Here is a 25,152-nt window from a genome sequence, read left to right as displayed (position 1 = left end):
GCTCCATCTTATGGCCATTTGAGTAACCACACCCAATTGCAGTTTTTAGCATGCTCTTAAAGAGACAGTATTAAAATGTCTTTCCTGGTTTATATATTCTAACCCAAATGCCTATTAGGTGACTTATATTCCTAACAACACCCCACCACACCCAGGCCTATACGCAGTTCTAATTCTGGCCACGCCTAACCCATTATCCCTAAATGCTATTAACCCTATAACATGTCTACATCCCTACCCTATTCCAACTCTCACTAACTGATCCCCACCTGGTGCTACCTTCACCATGTTTTAATCTAAGGCTTAATTACCACCTATATGTGCCCCAACCCCCTTTAATAATATGCACCACATCAATACAAGACGAGCCATTTCCAGCAGCCCCGCAGTTGTTTCAGAATCCATCCTCAGCTCTGCTGAGTCATTCCCAAGCCATCGGCCAGCACACAAGCAGAAATACAGATCCAGCAGCAGCAGAGATAAGGTGACATGGCCAGCTGACTTGCTGCAAGGCATATTCGAAGCTGATGGGCTCCGAGTGAACTCGGAGCCCGACAGAACCTTATCTCGCCATGTCCAAGGCTAATTCTAGTGATCTTCTGGCAACTATGTTTGCTTAAGTTTCTAAGTCTTTTGAAAAATTTCCTAACCCTGGTAAGCAATAGCAACAGCAGTAGCACTTAAACTTATATACTGCTTCACAGTGCTTTACAGCTCTCTCTAAGCAGTTTATAGAGTCAGTGTCAACTCATAAAATATTTCTCTGGTCTTTTAGAGTTGCCAACAGGAAGGAAGGGGGGAGCAGTGCGGCAGCTTGGAAACTGAAAGTACATTCCAGAAATAGTTTTCATAGATAGTTTCCAGGCAACCGAAGTTTCTGCCGCAAAATTCTAACTGGAGAGTATGATTGATGACTCTTGACTATGGATGTGTTCCATTGGAGAATATGAATTACAATACACTCAGGGGATGGAAGGAAAACCAGGGTCAAGAGTGACAATGAATTATATGTTACAGAGTCGGCTACACCCAGGCAGTGCCGGCATGTTAACTCCCAATAAATCCTTTTTAAGTTTTGGAAGTTTGGCTCGAAACTCACGATTTAAATGGGGGTAACTATCGGAGCCCTGACAGCATATTGGCACCAACAATCTGGGGTCCTCATTTGACTGACCTTGGGAGGCTGGAAGGCTGAGTCAACCTTGAGCCTGGTGGGATTCGAACTGCTGGCAGTCGTCAGGCAGCGGAATTAGCCTGCAATGTTGCAATCTAAGCACTGCACCACCACGGCTCACTGGTAACTGTGTAAGCAGCTTCTTGTTTTCTGGGGGCTCCATCACTGGAGGTTTTCAAGTCAAGGTTGAAGAACCATTTGTCTGGGATGGTGTAAAGATCCTTTTGAGGTAGGGCCAGATCAGGAAACAAGCTCCTTCCGCTTTCTCTGCGTCTTAGAATTTATTCAATTGTTATTTTGCTTTTCCAAAATCAGCTCCTTGGCTCTCTCCATCTGTCCAGGACAAGAGATTGATCTTAGACCAGTTTTTCTCAACCTTTGGCCACTCTTAACATACGTTGGACTTCCAACTCGCAGAATTCCCCAGCCACATTGCTGGCTGGAGAATTCTGGGAGTTGAAGTCCACGTGTCTTACAAGTGGCCAAGATTGAAAAACACTGGCCTCAGAAGATCTCCAAGTCCTATAATGCAGTGTTCTAACTCTATTTATAGCAGGAAGTTTGGATTTACAGTGAGAGATATTTGTTTTCAGGTAGTCCTCTACTTACGACCACAATTGGGACCAAAACATCTTCCATCACTAAGCGACGCAGTTGTTACATGACCTGCACCCGGTTGTTTTTTTAACTTTTGTTGATGTGGGTCATGAAATGAAGCATTAAGTGGATCATGCGGTCGTTAAATGAATCTAGCTTCTTCATTGATTTTGCTTGTCGGAAACCCCCTGAAAGGGTCACAAATGACAATCAGATGATCCCAGGATGCTGTCATAAAAATATGCCGGTTGCTAAGAGCCCAAATTTTGATCATGTGACCACGGGAATGCTGTCATAAGTGTGAAGACTGGTCATACATTTTTAAGCGCCGTCAAAACTATGAACGATCATTCAACGAATGGTCATAATTCGAGGACTACCTAAAGTTGTGAGAACTTCCAAGCATGTTATAAAGACAATGAACCTCTTCAATGGAGCTGTCAAATCTGGTTTATTGTTGTATCATTTAAGCTTCCTTGCCTTCTTGTTTTTTTTCCCATTGTTTGACTTTCAGAATATACTTTGGGGGAAAGCGCCCCGCACCCCTTTGGCTTCCAAGGAAACACCACGGCGGCTTGGCAACACCGAGAATATCCAATGCCGGGGTAAGAATTGGCAGGTTGCAAAGGGTGACCCAACAACTGCATGGAAAGCCCTTTGGGCCTGAGTCCGTGCAACCTATGCTCCACTGACATGTCAGCCTGTTTGGTTTCTGAACCTGGGTTTGGCTGTGGTGTGAATTCATGGGTATCAGCTGTCGTTCTGGGTATCTCTCAGAACAAATTTTACAGCCCTGCGATCCACCTAAAACCAAACCAGTAACGCTTGTGGATGGGGGAAAGGGCGGGGGGTGGGCAGCAGTCTGCGCCATCTTGTATTACAACCATGCACGGAGTTAAGTTGCAAAACTGCCCCATGTTTGGGCCTGTATGGTTAGTAGATAGCAGGGGTGGGATTCTGCTGGTTCAGCCCCTTGCGCTGTACTCCTCTATATCTGCTCAGCTGATTCACGCTGCAGAGCGGATTGCCACGCCTCAGCTGTGTTACTAATGCAGTCCTAAGTTGCATTAACAGAGGGATACAATCGAGATCAAGTGTGGTACTAATACCAATCTATAAAGCCTTAGTAAGACCACACCGAGAGTACTGCCTCCAGTTTTGGTCACCACACTATAAAAAAAGATGTTGAGACTCAAACCGTGATAGCGAACCTATGGCACGCATGCCACAGGTGGCACGCAGAGCCATATGTGCCAGCAGGCGAGCGGCAGGCAAACTTTCCTCACTGCGCATGTGCTCGCCTCACAGCTGATTTTCGGCCAGTTTGAGGCCTTTTTCGGCCTCCCAAAGGCTTGAGGAAGGCTTCTTCAGACTTCTACAAGCTTTGTAGGCTGAAATCTAGCTCCGTTTCATCACTTCCTGTTTTTCCAAAAATACCAGAAGTGACGAAGCGGGGCTATATTTCGGCCTACAAAGCTAGCAGAAGCCTGAAGAAGCCTTCCTCAAGCCTTTGGGAGGCCGAAAAAGGCCTCAAACCGGCCGAAAATCAGCTATGAGGTGCAGTGCAGGTAAGGGGGTTGCGGTTGGTGGGGGTGGGATTGCGCACGCATGTGTAGCGGGCGTGGGGGTGGGGCACACATTGCCTTCTGGTTGCTGGCACACAAGCACGAGTGTGCAATCACATGCACAATTTTTGGCACAGGAGCCCCAAAAGGTTAACTACCACAGCTCTAGAAAACGTGCATAGAAGAGCAACCAGGATGATTAGGGGACTGGAGCAAAGGAAGAACGGTTACAGGAACTGGGCATGGCTAGTCTAGTGAAGAGAAGGACCAGGGGAGACATGATAGCAGTCTTCCAATATCTGAGGGGCTGCCACAGAGAGGAGGGGGACAAGCTGTTTTCCAAGACACCTGAAGGCCAGACAAGGAATAAATGGATGGGAACTGAACAAGGAGAGATTCAACCTGGAAATAAAGAGAAACTTTCTGACAGTGAGAACAATCAACCCATGGAACAGAAGTTGCCCTTGGAAGTTGTGGGAGCTCCATCACTTGAGACTTTCAAGAAGAGATTGGACTTTCATCTGTCAGAAATAGTGTAGGGTCTCCCGCTTGGGCGGGGTGGGGGGTTGGATTAGATGAGCTACAAGGTCCCTTCCAACTCAGTTTATCTGTTATCTGTTACTTCCCCAAAGTAACATTGAAGGTAAGTAATTTTGAAAGCTGCACACGCGTGTGTAGCGCAGGTCTGGCATACGTATGTGCAAAGCACACGATTAGTGAACCAGTTGTTACACCAGCAGCATCCCACCACTGATAGATACGCAATTGCTTGGCTAAATTCAACCATCTGCATTTTCAATCTTATCCTTAGCAGATAAACAGCTCATCATGGTACAGGTCAACTTAGTAGATAGGGGCTATGCTGTATGTGTGTTCTGGTTGCCTTCAATGACAGATTCGAGGCAGGTTGTTTTTTTTTCCTGACCACACAACAGCGGCTGATGGTGGCTTCCTTCTGGCGCGGTGGCGGGGAGCGCCTCAGCCAGTGGACATCCCTCTCCCCCCGGGATTCTCCTATCCGAGCCCCAGGAGCAGCTTCCTAATAAGCTCCTGCTATTAGTAGTGAGAAAACTCCTTTAGCCCAGCAATAGTCAAGCAGTTAAAAGGAGCGGGCGCTGAGGAAAGGGCAGCCCCTGCCTCAGTTTCCCTGAGGCTGCCGGGATGAGCTGGGGTTGGTTGGGAGCCCAAGCTGAAGGACTGAGCTGGGAAGAAAGGAAGGAAGGGAGGGGAGGGAGGGAGGAAAGAAAGAAGGAGGGAGAGAGGGAGGGAGGAAGGAGAGAAGGAAGGAAGGAAAGGAGGGAGGGAGGAAAGAAGGAAGGAGGAAGGAAGGAAAGGAGGAGGGAGGGAGGAAAGGAGGAAGGAAGGAAAGGGAGGGAGGAAAGAAGGAAGGAGGAAGGAAGGAAAGGAGGAGAGAGGGAGGAAGGAAAGAAGAAAGGAAAGGAGGAGGGAGGGAGGAAAGAAGGAAGGAAGGAAAGGAGGAGGGAGAGAGGGAGGAAAGAAGGAAGGAAAGAGAGGAGGGAGGGAGGGAGGAAAGAATGAGGGAGGGAGGGAGGGAGGGAGGGAGGAAGGAAGGAAGGAAGGAAGAGGAAGGAAGGAAGATTGGCCTAGATCAGGGGTGTCAAACTTGCAGTGTCATATTATCACGTGACATCGCAACTTTCCCCCCCTTCGCTAAACTGGGGTGGACGTGGCCAGCATGTGACGCATCCGGACAGTGGGCCTCCAGTTTGACACCCCTGTGCTAGATGGTATTACTGTTAGATAGACTCAATTTTGGCTGAATGACTGCACCCTTTATACCTTGTCTGGCGTTCAGGTGATTTGGAAAATAGCGTGACCCCCTCCTCTCTGTGGCAGCCCCTCAAATATTAGAGCACTGCTATCATGTCTCCCCCTGGTCCTTCTCTTTACTAGACTAGCCAAGCCCAGTTCCTGTAACCGTTCTTCATATGTTTTAGCCTCCAGTCCCCTCATCATCCTGGCTGCTCTTCTCTGCACTTTTTCTGGAGTCTCAACATCTTTTTATAGTGTGGTGACCAAAACTGAAGGCAGTACTCTAGGTGTGGCCTTACTAAGGCTTAGATGAGAATCTTGGACACCTCTTGAGGCTAAAGGCATGTGAAGTTGTGTGTGCCATGAGAAATTCTGAAATTCTTATTTCTCCAATAAATTTGATGCAAAGCCAGATGAACACAATCATTAGCACGATTTTGCTGCCATCTTGTGACCACATTCAGTATCCACAGTGTAGCAATTCCTACTTCCAAAAAAGCTGGAATCGGATTGCGATGCAAAACTTAAAAAACTGATTTTTGGATTCTGGTCAACCATTGGATTTGACATTAATAAAGGAACAACGATTTGTGTGAAGGGGTGTGGGTTTTTTTTAGAGATAATTCACTTAGAATAGCTTGATTCATCTCATGCTTTCAGAGAGAAGTGCATCTTTTCCCGGAAAATTCAGAATATAAACTGATTTCTCAGAAGTTTTATACAAGTAGTTCTTGACTTATGTCCATCTGTTTAGTGACCATTCAATGATACAATGGTGCTGGAAAAAATTTGGTCCTCACACTTACGACCAGTCCTTGCACTTATAACCCTTGCGTCCTCATGTGATCACATGATCAGACTGGGTGCTTGGCAACTATCTTGTGCTTATGACCTGCAGTCACATAATCATGATTTGTGAGCCTTTTTTTTTTTGCTGCTTTTCGGCAAATGGTCAATTTGGAAGAATTTAGTTTAGTTTAGTTTAATTTATTGTCATTGCACATCGTACAATGAAATTAAATACCATCTTCAGTGTACATACAGTAGAATTCAATAGAGTTACTGCCCTGGGATAGAAGGGGTTTTTCATCCTATTTGTCCTTGTTTTTATTATTCTGTACAGTCTGCCAGATGGTAATAGTTCAAAAAAAGGGTTCCCAGGATGAGATGGATCTTTGAGAATGTTTTGAGCTTTCTCAAGGCAGCGGGAGCTATAAAGCTCTTCCAAAGAGGGGAGAGGGCAACCAATGATCCTCTGGGCAATGACATTAACCCTCTGGAGTACTTTCCTATCTGCCATTGTGCAATTGGCAGACCATACAGAGGTGTAGAATGTTAAAATGTTCTCTGTGGTGCAGCGGTAGAAGGTCACCAGCAGTTTTTCATTCAGTTGTTTTCTGAGAAGTCTCAGGTCGTATAATCTCTGGTGGGCCCTTTTGACCAGGGCTACAATTTGACTATAAATGGGTTCATACTTAAGACCGTGGCATTCACAGAACAACCACAAATTTGCTTAACAACCCAAATGTTTCTCTTAGCAACCATCTTAAAAATGGTTATAAATTTGGATCTGCCTCAAATTATGACGACGTAATTCTGCTCCCAGTTGCGCTTGTAAGCTGTGTTGCCCCCTGTACACATAATGTATTTCTTTTTTTCCTTACAGAACAGCAAGCCGGATTTGTGACCAGGCTTCTGTAGTTCCCGCCTCCCCTTCCTTGCACACCCAAATCAGTGTGAAGTCGGAGCGGGCCTCGCCCACAGCCAGCTGTTCCTCAGCTGTCCCCCAAATCTCCACATCTGTGCGTCCCAACCTCTGCAACGTCAATGTCCCCATGGACCTCCCTTCTCAGGAAGATTACATCAAGGGCTACCATTACTCGTTCCTTCTGTCCCGGCCTCCATCAGAAGAACCGAAGCAGCCCAACGTTCCCTCCCATCGCCTGCCGGTGTCTGCCGCAGAGGAGTGGCAGAAGTAACCAGGAGGCTCAGCTTGTTCACCCGTGTGCTCAGCGGAGGTGGCTGAATGTAGGCGTGCACGTACGGGCAAGAGTGAATGGCAATCGCGTGCGTTCACCTATCAATCATAATAGGGCCAAAGTAGGGAAACAACCAGGGGTGGGCTTCAAAAAGGTCAGCAATGGGTTCTCGGCCTGGCTGCTGGGTGGGCGTCGCCATGGTGGGCGTGGCCTATTCGGCCTCCTGCATTATGGCAGAGGCGGGGTTTGCCCTCCCCGGGCTCCGGAGGCTTTCCTCAAGCTCCGAGAGGGCGAAAACCAGAGATGGTATTCAGCAGGTTCTGACCAGTTCTGGAGAACCAGTAGCGGAAATTTCGAGTAGTTCGGAGAACCAACAAATCCCACCTCTGACTGGCCCCGCCCCCATCTCTTCTCTGCCTCCCGATGAGTCCCAACTGATCGGCTGGGCCTTCTTTGGTTGCCCTGCACAGGAGAACAGAGCTGGAAAGCAGGTTAGGTGGGGTGGGGAGGGAATGGGGATTTTGCACTATCCTTCCCCTGCCACGCCCACCAAGCAACACCACGCCCACCAAAGCCACGTCCACAGAACCAGTAGTAAAAAAATTTGAATCCCATCGCTGGCGGAAACAGCCTCCCCAGGCTCCGGAGGCTCTCTAGAAGCCCGAAATGAGCCCATTTCTGGCCTTCCCAAACTTCCAGGAGGCCCGTTTTTTGCCCTCTCCAGGCCTCCTGCACTTACCTGCATCCAAAATGGGTCATGTGGGGGCTCCTGGGAGGGGAGGGGAGGGGCAGGGTGGGCAGGGCCAGCCAGGAATGGGATTTGGGGGGGGGCGGTTCTCCGAACTGCGCAGAATCTTAGCTAGGGGCTCTACCGAACCCCTGCGAACCCCCAGCAGCCCAGCCCTGGAAACGACTGATGGCAGAATCGTACATGCAGGACAAACCTCCCCATAAAAGAAGAACTTGGTGGGTAGAACAGAGAAACAGGTTGCTGGCAGCAGGTTTGAAACACGAAGCCCTCAACTTAGAACTGTTCATTTACAGGTAGTCCTCGACTTGGGAGCCATTCGTTTAGCGGCGCAATGAAAAAAATGACTTGCGACCAGTCCTTGCCCTTAATAACCGTCGCAGCGTTCCCCACAGTCATGTGATCCAAATTTAGGTGCCCAGCGACTAGCATACATTATGTGATGGTTGAAGAATCCTGAGGTCTCATAAGTTACCATTTGCGACCTGCCCGGCCCGGGTTCCAACAAGCAGAGTCAACGAGGGAAGCCGGATTCACTTCATGACTGCATGATTCACTTAAATGTGATTTGCTTAATAATGTTGGCAGAAAAGGTCAAAAATTTGGGTCCGGCTCATTTATCCTAACTGCCTTGTTTAGCAGTGGAAATTCTGGTCCCAAATGTGTTCGTAAGTTGAGGACTATCTGTATGTGAAGTAGAATTAAGTTGTTGAAGTATCTATCAATTTAAAAAGAGCTGTACGACTTCTCAAAGCCCCAAAATAAGTGCAAACAATTTTTCCTCTGTTCACAGGTAACTCCTATTGTGTTTCCCCCAAAATAAGACCCTGTCTTATATTTTTGGAGGCTCCAAAATAAGCACTAGGGCAGTGGTGGCTAACCTTTTTGGGCTCCTGTGCCAAAAGCTATGTGCGCGCTTGCATGCTTGCGCTCGTGTGCCAGCACCAGAAGGCAATGCGTCTCTCCACACCCCCTACGCATGTGCACGCAATCCCAACCTACCCCCCCGCCTCCTTACCTACACTGCCTCAGGTGATTTTTGGTGGGTTTGAGGCCTTTTTTGGCCTCCCAGAGGCTTGAGGAAAGTTTCTGCAGGCTTTGCAGGCCAAAAACTAGGCCTGTTTTGTCACGTCTGGTATTTCCGGAAAAACAGGAAGTGACAAAATGGGCCTAATTTTCGGCCTGCAGAAGCCTTCCTCAAGCCTCTGGAGGCCAAAAAAGGCCTCAAATCCACCGAAAATCAGCTGTGAAGTACGCGGATATACAGTGAGGTAAGTTTGCCTGCACCTCGTGTGCCGGCACAAATGGCTCTGCATGCCACCTGTGGCACGTGTGCCATAGGTTGGCAATCACGGCACTAGGGACTATTTTGGGGGGATGTCTTTTTTCCCCCCAATGTACGGGAGGCCCACTTCTTCTCTCTTGCTCACAGCTGCAGCAGGGCAGGAGGCCTCACAGTTTGCCAGCTGCGAGGCAGGGGGAGGTGGAGCTGCCCCACGCGCCCCGCACCAGCTTACCTCCGGGTCCCATAGGCAGACCCCCACGGTTCAATACATGCCTTGCCTTGTGGTGGCGCTTCCAACAGCCCCATCCAACAGGACCCCACATGGCCTCTGGCCCAGTTCTTCTGCTTGCTCGTGGCCACAACAGAGCAGGCAAGCTGAGAGTTTACTTTAGTTTTCTTTATTGTCATTGCGCCTCATACAACAAAATTAAATACCATCTTCAGTGTACAATTTATGACTATGAAAACAAATAGAAACATCCTTCACATTCTATAGAATTGAATTGAAAACCCCTGATATTGCATTAATATTGCACTATACAGTAGAATTCAATGGAGTTACTGCCCTGGGATATTTTCAGCCTATTTGTACTTGTTTTTATTATTCTGTACTGTCTGCCAGATGGTAATAGTTCCAAAAAAAAAAAAAGGGTTCCCAGGATGAGATGGATCTTTGAGAATATTTTGAGCTTTCTGAAGGCAGCAGGAGCTATAAAGCTCTTCCAAAGAGGGGAGAAGGCAACCCATGATCTTCTGGGCAATGACATTAACCCTCTGGAGTGCTGTCCTATCTGCCACTGTGCAATTGGCAAACCATACAGAGGTGCAGTAAGTTAAGATACTCTCTGTGGTGCAGCGGTAGAAGGTCACTAGCAGTTTTTCATCCAGTTGCTCTTTCCTGAGAAGTCTCAGGTAGAATAATCCGCCCAGCCTCTCCAACCTATCAACTCTTGGCTTTCTCATGTCCCACGCGGCATGCCTTTCCCTTGCTTCTGCCTCCGCCTGCTGCTTGGGTAGGTAATCAACTCACCTGCACTGCATAGACTATGGCTGCTGCTGGACACTTTCAGCCCCCATGCTCTCGCCACCTCCAGTACTAGCCACATCCCCCCACTGATGATCTTATCCAGGATGTCAGGATTCCAGAAGTTACCCCCATTTAAATCATGACTCTCGAGCCAAACTTGCAAAACTTCAAAAGGATTTATTGGGAGTTGACATGCCGGCATGACCTGGGTGTAGCCGACTCTGAGACACCTAATTCATTGTCACCCTTGACTCTGGTTTTCTCCCACCTCCTGGGTGTATCGTAATTCATATTCTCCAGTGGGACACATCCATAGCCAAGAGTCATCAATCAGATATTTGCACGGCAGAAACATCAGTCACCTAGTTATTATCTTTGAAAACTATTTATGGAATGCACTTCCAGTTTCCAAGCTGCCGCATTGCTCCCCCCTTTCTGTTGGCAACTCTGAAAAGACCATAGAAATATTTTGTGAGTTGACATAGGACTTTTTTGAGGATAGGCCTTATATTAGGAGCACACTAAAAAAAACCAGGCTAGGGCTTATTTTTTAGGTAGGTCTTATTGTGGGGGAAACATAGTACCTGTTTTTTTAACCTTTCTACACCTGTCATGACCCTAGTTACAATGTACGGCCTTGCCAGACCCCGGGAGGTTGCCGATCCCTTTAATTAGACAAGGCACTTTGTTCACATTCACAAGCCATCTTGCCATCTTTTTTAAAGCATTTCTAAGGATTCACGCAGAGCTGTTGACAAGCGGGTCAAAGACATTTTGAGAGATCTTTCAGGCTCATTTTTTTTCCTGCTTTTTCACTGAAAGTTTGCGCGTTAGGGAACTTTGGTGGATGGTGACAAATGCCTGAAGATCCCAAACTTGTCACTTTTATGCTTCTCTAATAAATAGCTTGAGGGATGGAGTTGCCATGTCAAGAGCCGATGCAGAATAGACATTTTGGCTGCCCTAGCAATTGAGAACTTGGCTTCTGCATACGGAGCGGTGGACCATTTTTAATGGTTTGCATTCAGGTTGGCAATAAAAATAAAATGCCTTTCAAATAATTCTGGTATTTCAGTTCTTGTGTTGTGATTTTCTTTTTCTGTTTGGTTTTGGAGAAATTGCTTTCTGTCTTTGACTGCCTGGCTATATTCCCACAACATACCATGTCAGTGATAAACTTAGCAGTCATACCACATGCTAAACTTTGCCGGTTTTAAAAATTCGTGGGTTTTGGCGATGCATTCAGTCAGTGTTTGGTTCCATATATTCTTTAAATAGGTTAATCTTGTAATTGCTAACCAGATTGAACCTGGCCTCTCTTACCTCAATTTTTTTTTCACAATCTATGAATATTTATTGGAATGATGTGGTGACAAGAGCAAGCATGGGTGTCTTAGGAGAAATCATCTCACATTAATCTTACTCCTTTTTTTTAAAGCCACATTAGCTGTACAGTCACTTTTATCTTATTTCAGCTAATCTTTCTTTTTTAAAAAAAAAAAATCCTTATCTCAATTTTGTGCGATGGTGGTGGCTAGTTCAGCCCTTACCACTAGATGGCGATGTTTGCTATTTATTTTTAATTATCTAATAGCTTCTGCTTCTGCAGATTAATTGAATTTATTTTGATAGTTGAATACATAAGTCTACAATGGAAGCACAATCTATTAAGCCCCTTGCAACTCAGATTTTAAAAGCTACGAGGATGTTGCATTCATTCATTACATTTATATCCCAATTTTCCTCCTGGGGTTAAAAAAATTCACCCTCCGTCAATATCTCTCTAGAATACAGATAGTCCTTGACTAAGCGCACTACCTGAATCCTGAATGGAAAGACAAATAAAGGTAGTCCTTGACTAAGAACTACAATTGAGCCTTGATCCTAAGTCAAGGACTACCTGTATTCTGGGGAAACATTGACGGAGGGTGAGCTTTTAACTCAGGAGGAAAATTGGGATATTGTTGCTAAGTGAAAAAAATTGCTAAATGACTTTTGTCCCATTTAATGAACTTACTCGCCACAGTTGTTAAGCAAATCACTGCAGTTAAGTTAGTAACTGTCATGCACCTAGTGAAGACTGACTCTGAGGGAGATGAGGAACAGCCAAGGAAGTGGCTCCTGAGGTTGTGGAGGAGGCTGGGGAAGGGCAGAGGCCGGCTGAGCAGTCAGAGGAGGACCCAGGCCCATCCCCTCTCCATCCTAGGACACAGGGAGGAAGGGATAAGGGAGAGACAGTGGTCTTCTCGGGAGGAGAGGGCCTTGATCCTCTTCATGGGCTGCAGCTGTGACAACTGGATAAGAATTTGGACCTGCGTACTGGTGAACGCTGGAAACAAAGCATGGAAATATCTCTAGTTCGTTGTTCCTCTCTGAGTTTGGCCTCCTTCCCAGGGTGTGTTCTGATATCTGTGGATGTCTTCAAGCCCTCATCTTGCCTGGTTTGTGTTGTTTTTTACTCTTTATAATTTAAACAGCATCTCTTCCTTCTTTTAACTGCTTGGGAGTTTTTGTCTCCAGTCAAGGATATTTGGAGGTTGGAAACAAAGTGAAGAAATAAAAGGGGCTTCACCTGTTTTTTGTGACCAAGTTTATTTTGTATCCCACCCTGGGTCATCACAGTAACACAATTGTTAGGTGAATCTGACTTCCCCATTGACTTTGCCTGTCAGAAGATTGCAAAAGGTGATAACGAAACCCCAGGACACTGCAACCGTCGTAAATATGAGTCAGTTGCCAAACATCCGACTTTTGAGCATAGGACCATGGGAATGCTGCAGTGGTCATAAGTGTGAAAAAATGGTGATAAGTCACTTTTTTCAGTGCTGTTGTAACTTTAAGCGGTCACTAAATGAATGTAAGTTAATGACTACTTGTAAATTATATTTTGAGTTACACTCAGCTTAGATAATGTAACTGGCTCTCTAAGTCAGCCAGGGAGCTACTACAGCTGAAGGAAGACTAGAATCTAGGTCTCCCTGCACCCAGTCCAGCAACTACAACTTCCACTCTGATGTGGCCCTGGGGCTAAGGACCAGGAACTGGCCCAAAGTCCCCCAAGGAGTTTCGGTGGTTGGCAAGGACTTAAAATACAGGCAGTCTTTGACTTATGGCCATTTGTGTATCGATCATTCAACACTACAACAGCACTGAAAAGAAATGACTTACGATTGGTTTTCATGCTTCAAATCTGCAGTGTTCCCGCAGTCACGTGATCAAAGTTCAGGCGCTTGGCAACTGCCCTGTATTTATGACAGTTGTAGTGTCCCAGGGGGGTCATGTAATCCCCTTTTGCGACCTGACAGATGAAGGCAATGGGGAAACCAGATTCACTTAACAACTGTGCCGTGGTGGCGCAATGGTTAGAATGCAATATTAACAGATAACAGATGAAAGGGACCTTGTAGGTCATCTAGTCCAACCCACTGCCCAAGTGGGAGACCCTACACCATTTCTGACAAATGGCAGTTCAATCTCTTCTTGAAAGTCTCAAGTGATGGCGCTCCCACAACTTCCAAAGGCAACTTCTGTTCCATTGGTTGTTCTCACTGTCAGAAAGTTTCTCCTTATTTCCAGGTTGAATCTCTCGTTCAGTTTCCACCCATTGTTTCTTGTCTGGCCTTTGGGTGCTTTAGAAAATAGCTTGACCCCCTCCTCTCTGTGGCAGCCCCTCAGATATTGGGGCACTGCTATCATGTCTCTCCTGGTCCTTCTCTTCACTAGACTAGCCAGGCCCAGTTCTTATAACTGTTCTTCATATGTTTTAGCCTCCAGTCCCCTAATCATCCTGGTTGCTCTTTTCTGTACTTTTTCTAGAGTCTCAACCTCTTTTTTATAGTGTGGTGACCAAAACTGGAGGCAGTATTCTAGCTGTGGTCTTACTAAGGTTTTATAGAATGGTATTAGTACCTCACTTGATCTTGATTATATCTGTCTGTTAATGCAACTTAGGATTGCATTAGCTATCGGTTCACACTGGTTCGTGTGAACCAGATGTTAATTTTACATCTGGTTCGCCGAACCGGTAGTTGCAACGACTGGCTGGACCCACCCAATCTGCCCCTCCTCTCCCAGGAGTCTCCACATGGTCCATTTTGAATCCCAAGTAAGTGCAGGGCCTTTGTGGAGACTTGGGGAGGGTGAAAAATGGGCCTCCTGGAGGCTCCGGAAGGCCAGAAAAGGGCCTGTTTCAAGCCTCCATAGAGCTTCCGGAGCCCAGGGAGGCTGTTTTCGCCCTCCCGGAGGCTCAAGGAAAACCTCCGGAGCCTGGGGAACATGAAAACGGCCCCTCCGCTGTGGTGCAGGAGGCTGACTAGGCCATGTATCAGCTTTGGAAGCCATATTGAGATTCGATGCTCCCATGAGAAAGTGGGAGGGGGGAATTCATTTGAGTATATCTAGATAGACAAAATAAAAATCTTTTGGTTCAAGGTCACAGAGTGTTGTGCATAATGAAATGGGAATCTTATTTTGGGACGGATGGTGATTGGACCATGTGATGGCTAAGGGGGTGATGGATTTGTAGTTTTACTTTTGCAAGGAAGCCTGAAACTTTCAGATTCAGGATTCCAGATGTGCCAGTTACTATCTAAATAAAAGAACCTTTGAGAGATGCCTGTCTCGGAGTTATTGGTTGGAATGGAGGTTTGCTGGAACCATGTCAACCATGGCCACACCCACCCAGCAACAGGGCCGAGAACCAGTTGATAAATTTTTCGAAGCCCACCCCTGAGCTGGGTAGAGTCTAAACATCACAATTACATTTCGGAAACAAGTTCTAACATCTACAGATCGATTCAAAGGGAGAATTCTGGAAGGATGCCCACAGGCGTCGAAAGAATAGGCATGACCCAGAAAATAAACGTTGCCACAGCTGAATAGCCGTGTCAACCACGTCATGTAATACATTTGCACATTTTTCTCATCCAGTAAGTTGTGCAGACTTGGCCTCTGGTGAGTTTATGGTTCAGTGCATTCTGCGGATCCAGAAAACAGCATAGTTCAGTAACCAGATTAAGTTTGTGTGAACGCAGCCAACATGTTAACCTTTGAAATGCCACAAAACAATGGGATGTCCTGTAAATCTTCCACCGCCATTGGATTATCTGCCAAGGATGCAATTTGGCATTTCTTTCCAAAATGTGTTGCTTCCTCCCAGCAAGAATCAATAAAGGGCTAGATCAAAAAGAATTAGAGGGATAATAGTTTCCCCCCACTCTCCTGCTTCTTGCTTCTAAATACTTCCTTTTCCTCTATGTAATAAAAGGGAAGACCTTTGGTTTCTTTCATTGATCGATACTTAAAATAACTAGGATCTTTCAAGGATCTACACAGATACTCAAGATTAAAACAATGCCCTAAATCTCTTGGAAATGTATCTGTCTTGTGAGATTTGGACCATTTAAGTTGTAATTCACATTCCTTCCATTCTGAACCTTTGCTGATTGTCCCTGATGAAATCCTTTCCAGATATAAACATACAAAATCCCCCTTTTAGGGCCCTGTAATCCCTTATTTTAGGGTAAAGTCTGGCCTACTGGATGGATCTGAGCATTTACCAGCCAGATGCCCTTCTTGACGCCCACATGGAGTTCACAGCAGATATTTTTTCCTCACGCCCTAGGAAAGAACTATCTGCCGTTGCCTAGGATTGAACTTTCAACCTTTCAAGTGGGAGGCGAGCATTTTTACCACTAGGCCACCATGCCACTCTTTCCAGATATACATATGGCAATCCCCAAATCTTTCAACACTCATCTTTGTCAGCCGCATAAAGGAAGAGGCTGACGTAGAGTCTTCTTCACTTAATCCTGTGAGTTGCTTTAGGGGCACACAAGACTGCAACTCCAAACGCTTGGGATGACGTTTATTAGAACTGTAGGTAGATGAAGTCCTTGACTTACAACCGTTCATTTAGTCACCGTTCAAAGTTACAACAGCACTGAAAAAAGGGACTCGTGACCCTCTTGCACAGACAACTGACCGTTGCAGGATCCCAATGGTCATGTGATCATCATTTGTGACCTTCCCAACCGGCTTCCAACAAGCAAAGGCAATAGGTGAAGTGGGTTCATTTAACAACCACATGGTTTTCTTAGCAATTAGTAAGTAAGAGGGAAGGAAGGAAGGAGGGTGGAGGAAGAAAGGGAGGGAAAGAAGGAAGGAAGGAAGGAAGGAAGGAAGGAAGGAAGGAAGGAAGGGGATGGAGGAAGAGAGTGAGGGAAAGAAGAAAGGAGGGAAAGAGGAAGGAGGGTGGAGGAAGAAAGGGAGGGAAAGAAGGAAGGAAGGAAAGGAAGAAAGGAAGGGGGTGGAGGAAGAGAGGGAGGGAAAGAAGGAAGGAGGGAAAGAAAGGAAGGAAGGAAGAAACAAAGATATTCTGCCCATTATGTGCCTGTTTTAAAAGAATGCGTGGCTTTCCTTATGCCAATCCCATCCTCCCAAGGCCAGGAGGGTGTCACAGGAAGAGCCACCCACTCCCATCACTCCTGCGGCTCTGCAGACAACCTTGCATCCCCCTCCTTCCCTGGCAGCCTTGCCCACCTCCCACGGGCTCCTTTGTAAGAACAAAACGCCCCGTCGTCCGTCGTGAGAAACCCGCCGTGCGTTCTCAGGCCGCGTCCTCCATCAATAAGCAGCCCGAGAGCCTTGCCTGCTAACATGCCCCCCCCCGCCCTCTTCCCTTGGAAAACCATCCTGGCAGCTTTGAATTGGGGGGGGGGGACAACCAGCCCAGTGCAAGGGGGGGGGGGCGGCATATGAATGCCACTTATGGTGGGTGATAATGCCATCCAGACGGCTCTCTGATTACCACTGTGGGCTTTGGGGATGGGGGTGAGGTGGGGGGCAGAGATGGGGGGGCTGCTTTTGTACTAATGCCCGCCTGGCATTCTGTTTGATCTCCACCTGGCGGGGGTGGGGGTGGGAGGGGAGGTTTCCAAAGGGCAGAAGGGAGCCTCCCCCCGCAGGCAACCAATCTGCTCCTCACTGACTGAACAAGGGGTGCCTCGGCTGATTGATGGCCTCCCTCCCCCGTCTATTTGCATGCCTGTCATTAGCATATATTCAAATCAGGCCTTTTCCCACACTCCCCCTCGGGTGCGTGCTGTTGTTTGCGCTGGGAGCCCGGCTTTGCCATGGCAACGGGGCAGGCGCTAAATAAAGCCAAGGTTGGCAAAGGGAGGAGAGAAGGCCCCGAAGGGCAACAACGCGCCCTTGTCTGATCGGGGGGGGGGGCGGGGATGCGCACGGCCGGGGACTGTGAGAAGAAACGGTCTTGAAAAGGGAAGGCAGCCTCCTTGCCTCGGAAACAATGGCAGGGAAGCACATCAAATGCGCGCTCCTTTTTTTCCCCCTCCTCCTCCTCCTTTTTCTTCTTTCTTGGGGGCCTTTTTCGCACATTATGAGCGGTTTTCACTTTGATCGTTTTGTAAAGTCGAAAACGGTCCTTAAGGGGGGGAAAAAGGGGGGGGGGAATCCCCATAGAAAGGAAGCTCTGTAGGACTTTTATTTATTTTTAAGCCACAGGAGTTCTCATGATTCTTTTGGCCTTTAATTTTCTTTTTTTTGAAATTGAACCAGGAATATATAGGTAGTCTTCGACTTACAACCAAAATTGAGCCCCAAAATGTCTGTGGTTAGGTGTTAAATGAGTTTGGCCCCATTTAACAACCTATTTTGGGGCACAGCTGTTAAGTGAAACACTGCAGTTGTTAAGTTAGTCACACAGTTGTTAAGCGAATCTGGCTTCCCCCGTTGAATTTGCTTGTCCAAAGGTGGTAAAAGATGATCAGGTGACCTTGGGAAACAGCAACGGTCATAAGTATGAGTCAGTTGTCAAGCGTTTGAATTTTAATCATGTGGCCATGGGGATGCTACAAAGGTCGTAAGTGTGAGGAATGGTCACAAGTCACTTTTTCCAGTGCCGCTATAACTTTGAACGGTCGCTAAATGAATGGTTTTAAGTCGAGGATTACCTGTACAAGAGCATCTATGGGGCTGTCCAGAATAGAGGGAGTCCTTGACAATAGTTTGTTTAGTGACCAGCTCAAAGTTCCATGGCACTAAAAACAAGAGATTTATGACCACTATTCACACTTACGACCGTTGCAACAGCATCACTATGATCAAAATTCAGACACCTGGCAACTGACTCATATTTATGACAGTTCCAATGTCCTGTGATCATGTGATTACCTTTTGTGACCTTCTGACAAAGACAATCAGGAAGCCAGCTTCACTTAACAACCGGGTGAGTAAATTTAACAACTTCAGTGATTACTTAACGAGCGTGACAAGAAAGGTCATAAAATGAGACAACGCTCACTTAACGAATGTCTCACTTAGCAACAGAAATTTGGGACTCAGGTTTGGTCATAAGCTGAGGACTACCTTAAGGTAAAATGGAAGTATAAGATGGCAGCCCTAACTACGCCACATAACATTGGCATGTTTTTATGTGCATGACACTTAAATTACATACTATAGAAAATGGCAGAATTATTTTTATTTATTTGTTAAATTTATTTGCCACATATTTTGCTGTGAGGCTCTTTTAGGCAGCATTATATATGGTCACGACTTCCATCCTCATTTTGTTTTTAACCCCCCCGCCCGTGACATCTCTGACTATATAGTCTATCCAGCCTGCTAGTTGTGGTTAGCCAACAACCTGTGCAGACAGCAGCAGAATCGGACACTGGGGAAGAAAGAGGACCAGTCCAGGAGTCTGGAGAGGACTCGAACAAGGATCCTGCATCCAATGCAGGGATGGGGCCAGGACCATCTGGGAGTGGAGCGTCCGGAGTCTGGCAGCAGCGAGGCAGAGGAACAACCGGAGCCTGTTCCCAGTGCACGTATGCGCAGAGCTGCTAGAAGGCGAGAGCAGCTGAAACAAAAGGGGCAACTTGGGAGTAAGGCTGGGAGGTGATTGCCCCTCCCAAAAGGTATAAAGGACAGGCAAAGATGATGAAACCTTTGCAGGAAGCAAAGTAGTTCGTTCGGTCCAGATTCATTCTTGAAGCTCTTTGTACTTCGGTTGGTTTTTTTTCTAGTTCATTTGACACTTCCGTTATTGGCAGCACGTCACAGGAAAGAAAGGTGGGTGCTTATCTCGAGGGACTGTTTGAGATTCATTACCAGCTGGGAATTAAAACAATTCCCAACATTTGCAATAAATCAAGACTTGTTTTTAAAATAAGCGTGTACATAATTACGGTCTAGGAAGTCTTGGTCAGAACACTAGTATCTTCCATATGTGACACCAAATTCATCCCTAGATGCTATACTTGGTTTGGGTGGGAATGTTTAGATTGATTAAAACATAAATCTGATCGATGACAGATGAGTGTCGTGTGAGTGGCTCTCTTTATTAGCTGCTATTCATACATTTATAAACTGGCTGAGGCAGAGACCCTCAAGCTGTGTTTCTCAACCATGGCAACTTTAAGACACGTGGACTTCAGTTCCCAGAATCCCACAGCCAGGAATTGGGAGTTGAAGTCCAATTGGGAGTCGCTGAGGTTGAGAAACATTGCTCTAATAATGCGATATATGCCAACCTCTGCCAGCAATATACCCCTCTGGATTCTGCAGTGAAGTTCAAGCCCACGCACACCTTAAAGTTGCCACGGTTCAACAATAGTGTTTTATATTGTGTATAGGGTTACTGGATGTCAGGCAAAAGAAGGACACATACACCTTTCTTTTTGTCCTCATGTCCTTTATCCAGCAGACACAGCTTTTAAAAAAAAAAAAATCAAATATTGTCTGGCGTTTTGAGCATCTCTTCCAAGGGCAGCTTTTCTCTGCTTCAAAGCAGTCCCTAAAAAGTGTTAATTGCACATTAGCCAGCTGGGCTTTCTGACCTGAATTTAGTTGATTAGTTCCCTCAGATGTCTTGTCCTGCTGTCTGAAAGCGACAAGATCTTAATCAGTTTACTGGCTGAAGGCTTCTTATTTATCTGTTTGTTTGTTTATATTTCATGGTTTGTTTGTTTATTACCTCTATCTCTTTAGTGTTTTTTTATATTTCATGTTTCTAGACCTCAAGGAGGGGCTTTTGTCTACTAAGAACATCTGAAAAAAAAACCAATCTTTCTAATGCTCAAAAATACACATTTAGCCTAAGTATTTTTTTTTCCTACAGTTTTTCACTGTAATGTTTGTCACAGATGCAAACAAAGTTAAACGATTTGCGTAGCCTCCTTTTCAATTGTCCGCGTCTTCTTTTCTTGGTTCACTTAAACTTAACTTCATTTAACTTCACTTAAGCCACAAGGTTCTGTCGTAGGCCCAGTACTCTTCAATATTTTCATTAACAACTTAGATGAAGGAATAGAAGGAGAACTTACCAAATTTGCAGATGATACTATGCTGGCAGGAATAGCTAACACCCAAGAAGATAGGCTCAAGATCCAGATGGATCTTGACAGACTAGAACACTGGACCGTATCTAACAAAATGTAATTCAATGTAGAGAAAAGTAAAGTCCTACACTTAGGCAAGAAAAACCAAAATTATATATATAGACTGGGTGAAACCAGGCTCAATAGCAGTAACTGTGAGAGGGATCTTGAAGTATTAGTGGACAATCAGCTAAATATGAGCCAGCAGTGTGCAGCAGCAGCCCAAAAAGCCAATGCAATCCTAAATTGCATTAACAGAGGGATACAATAGAGATCAAGGGAGGTACTAATACCACTCTATAAAGCCTTAGTAAGACTACACCTAGAGTACTGCATCCGGTTTTGTTGACCACATAAAGAAGAGGTTGAGACTCTAGAAAAAGTACAGAGAAGAGCAACCAGGATGATTAGGGGACTGGAAACTAAAACATACAAAGAACGGTTACAGGAACTGGGCATGGCTATTTTAGTAAAGAGAAGGACCAGGGGAGATATGATAGCAGTCTTCCAATATTTGAGGTGTTGCCACAGAGAGGAATGGGTCAAGCTATTTTCCAAGGCATCTGTAGGCCAGACAAGCAATAATGGATGGAAACTGAACAAGGAGAGATTCAACCTGGAAATAAGAGAAACTTTCTGACAGAACAATCAACCCATGGTACAGAAGTTGCCTTTGGAAGTTGTGGGAGCGCCATCACTTAAGACCTTCAAGAAGAGATTGGACTGCCATTTGTCAGAAATGGTGTAGGGTCTCCCGCTTAGGCAGGGGGTTGGACTAGATGACCTACAAGGTCCCTTCCAACTCTTTTTATCTGTTATCTGTTAACCAGATTGGGTAGGAAAACTACATAAACCATCAACTACTTAAACAATTCCAGGGATAGAGAACCCACAAGCCCCCTGAGTAGAAGTTCTACTATTGAACGGATTTTTCAGTTAGGAACTTTTTTTCCTTATTATTTAAACAAAATCTCAGTACAGCGAGTCCTTGACCTGTGACCATTTGTTTAACAACTGGTCAACATTACAGTAGCAGTTAAAATAGGAATTTACAACTGGTCCTCACATTTATGACAGTTGCAGCATCCCACCAGCCGCCTGATCAAAACTGAGGTGCTTGGCAACTGGCATGTATTTATTTACAACAGCAGCAATATCTAAGGAAGTCAACAAGGGAAGCCAGATTCATTTAATGACCAACTGTGGCAAAAAGGTCATAAAACTGGGCACAACTCACTTAACAACCGCCTTGCTCAGCAATGGAAATTCTGGTCTCAATGGTGGCAGTTAGTCAAAGGCTACCTTTAACTATAAGTTACAGTCATTATTTCTAGTTCTATTTCTGTGATCATAAAAGACCAGGGGTGTCAAATTTCACTGAGGGCCACATCAGGGTTGTGTTTGACCTCAGGGGTGGGCGTAGTCAGGGGGGGCATGGCCAGCTCGATGTCACCCGTGTTAGGGTCACCTGTGGTGACCAAGTGCTAAGGCATCACTTCCCTCAGATCCTCGCCTCACTCTTATCATCTTCCTTCCTTCCCTCTCTTCTTTTTCCTTCCTTCTTCCTTCTCCTTTCTTCTTCCTTCCCCTCTTTCCTTCTTTTTCTTTGTCATCCCTCTTTCTCTTCCTCCTTTCCTGTCCCTTCTTGGATGCCCAAATGCAAAAGGAGAAACATTTCCCCTTTTGTTTTGTTTTTAGTGTGTGTTTTGCTAGCCCTCTGCCAATGAAAATGGAGCTTGGGGGAGGGGATGCGCGGATCCATTTTTTGCTTGCAGAGGGCTGCAGGAGGCCATCGCGGCTGAAAACGGAACCCGGGAGGGTTGCGTGTGGCCCTCCCAAGCTCCGTTTTCACTGGCACCATGAGGCGGTCTTTTGCTGTTTCCAGGCCAGCCTGACGGGTCAGATCTAAGCACCTCATGGGCCAGATCCGGCCCCCAAGCCTTGAGTTTGACACCTATGTGAAAGACAGTCTTTACATCCAATGAGATCCCTTTCTTAAGATGGAAAGTTTCCATTGGCCTTAACAGTTGAACTAAAAAGTGTTCCCCTTTACACAGACACAGAGAGAGAGAGAGAGAGAGACTGCACACTTCAAAATATCACTGCTCTAGAATTTTTGTCTGGGCTCAATAGTGAAGGGCTGTGATAGCGAACCTATGGCACGCATGCCAGAGGTGGCACGCAGAGCCCTTTCTGTGGGCATGCGTACCATTGCCAGCTGCTCTTCAGGTTTCTGGTGTACCAGCCAGCTGGTATTCATGGGCGGCGGGGCAGCGGAAAATGGCCTGAAAAACGGCCTGAAAATAGGCTGTTTTTCATTTCCGGGCCTTTTCCAGACTGTTTTCAGGCCGAAAAAGGCCTGAAAAAGGCCAGAAATGGCCAAAAAATGAGCAAAAAACAGGCAACCAAGCCGCTGATCATTGGCTTTCTGGCACTCCGGCAAGTACACATGCATGCGCCTGCATGCACATTCTGGTTTGGACACTCAGTTCCGAAAAGGTTTGTCATCACTGGTGTAGGGCAAGCCATATAAAGTAATTTCCTTCAATCTGGTGCAATGTGAATCCAACTGCTACAGGTAATCCTCCACTTGCAACCTCAATTGAGCCCAAAATTTATGTTGTTAAGTGAGGCTTCTGCTCAGTGAGTTTTGCCCCATTTTACAACCATTCTTGCCACAGTCGTTAAGTGAATCACAGCAGTTGCTAAGTTAGCAACAAGGCCGTTAAGTGAAGCTGGCTTCCCCTTTGACCTTGCTTGTCAGAAGGTCACAAAAAGGGGCATCACAATGGCCTCAGGAATACACCAACAGTCATAAGTATGAACCAGTTGCCAAGCCTCTGAATTTTGATCATCTGTTCACGGGGATGCGGCGAAGGTCATTAAGTGTGAAGAACGGTCATAGTAACTCACTTTTTTCATTGCTGTCGTGACTTTGGTCACTAAATGAACTGTTGTAAGTCAAGGACTATCTGTACTTTGTACACCATGATTTAGCACATTGTGCAACTCGGTTTATTCAATTAATCACTGTTAAGTAAATAATGATTTAGTATTGGGAAAGGGTTGAGCCTCTGAATCTCATTTTTGGGGTCTTGGGAGTTCATTCTGATCACACACAAAGGTGCTTTTCCAAAATGGCAACTGGATTTTCTTTTCTTTTTTTCTTTGAAAACCTTTTGCTTCTCATTCCAGAAGCTTCTTCAGTTCTAATTGACTGGTGGGGAATGGGAAGATTTATATTCTTTGCAATCCTCTGGTCGTTAGGACTCTTGTTAGGTCTCTGAGAGTAGTTGAGGCCACTTGGGGGTTTAATCTGCATCCTCAGGGTGACCCAAATCAGAGTTTAAAAAGGTGTGGAACCTTCCTGAGTAAGTGAAAGTGTGAAGTGTGTGTTTCTCATTATTTTGAAAAATAATCATGTCACTTTTTTCACTGCTGTTGTAAGGTGAAAATAGTCACTAAATGGATGGGATAGGATAGGATAGGATAGGATAGGATAGGATAGGATAGACTAGAATAGAATAGAATAGAATAGAATAGAATAGAATAGTTGGAAGGGACCTTGGAGGTCTTCTAGTCTAACCCCCTGCCTAGGCAGGAAACCCTACACCATTTCAGATAAATGATGATCCAACATCTTTTTTTAAACTTCCAGCGTTGGAGCATTCACAACTTCTAGAGACAAGTTATTCCACTGGCTGATTGTTCGCACTGTCAAGAAATTTCTTCTTAGTTCTAGGTTGCTTCTCTCCTTGATTAGTGTCCACCCATTGCATAGTTGTAAGCAAAGGACCACCTGTATTCATTCATCTGGAAAGGTGTTCCCAGACTTTTCCCAATTGAAACAGACATTTGTCTGGAATGGTTTGGGACAATATTTTTCAACCTTGTCAACTTTAAAATGTATGGATTTCAACTCCCAGAATTGTCCAGCCAATAAGCTGGCTGGAGAATTCTGGGAATTGAAGTCCGCACATCTTAAGGTTGACAAGATTGAGAAGCATTGGTTTGGGGCATTCCTCTTATGGGCAGGGGATTGGAGTAGAGGACCTCAAAGTCCCCTTCCAACTCTACCATCCAACGGTCTATGATTTCTCACTAGGGGCTATGTGAATGCATAGGTAGGTAGGTAGGTAGATGATAGACAGACAGACAGACAGAGAGACAGACAGAGAGAGTCAGGCAGGCAGGCAATGAGGATAAATAGATAGATAGATGATAGATAGGTAGATAGATAGTTAGATGATAGATAGATAGATAGATAGATAGATAGATAGATAGATAGATAGATGATAGAGAAAGATGATAGAGAAAGATGATAGAGAAAGATGATAGAAAGAGACAGACAGAAAGACAGACAGACAATGAGAGAGAGATAAATGATTAATTGATAAAGACAATGATAGATAAATGATAGATAGATAGATAGATAGATAGATAGATAGATGATAAAGATGATAGAGAAAGATGATAGAAAGAGACAGACAGAAAGACAGACAATGAGAGAGAGATAAATGATTAATTGATAAAGACAATGATAGATAAATGATAGATAGATAGATAGATAGATAGATAGATAGATAGATAGATAGATAGAT

General features: G+C 45.5%; 1 protein-coding gene across 1 annotated transcript in view; it reads left to right on the top strand.

The window, feature by feature from the left end:
• Positions 1-11,209, top strand: part of MEF2B (myocyte enhancer factor 2B) — a 55,264-nt gene extending 44,055 nt beyond the window's left edge. Inside the window, exons 8-9 of the mRNA XM_026699029.2 lie at positions 2,286-2,376; positions 6,776-11,209. Of these exons, the coding sequence (XP_026554814.1) occupies positions 2,286-2,376; positions 6,776-7,088 (404 nt within the window). The 3' untranslated portion in view covers positions 7,089-11,209. The remainder of the gene's footprint in view (positions 1-2,285; positions 2,377-6,775) is intronic.
• The last annotated feature ends 13,943 nt before the right edge of the window (positions 11,210-25,152 follow it).

The sequence above is a fragment of the Pseudonaja textilis genome, chromosome 1, assembly GCF_049901715.1.
Source record: "Pseudonaja textilis isolate UNSWEBS1 chromosome 1, rPseTex1.2, whole genome shotgun sequence".
Taxonomy (NCBI): Eukaryota; Metazoa; Chordata; class Lepidosauria; order Squamata; family Elapidae; genus Pseudonaja; species Pseudonaja textilis.
The sequence above is the reverse complement of the archived record's forward strand: the minus strand, read 5'-3'. Positions and strand labels throughout refer to the sequence as shown.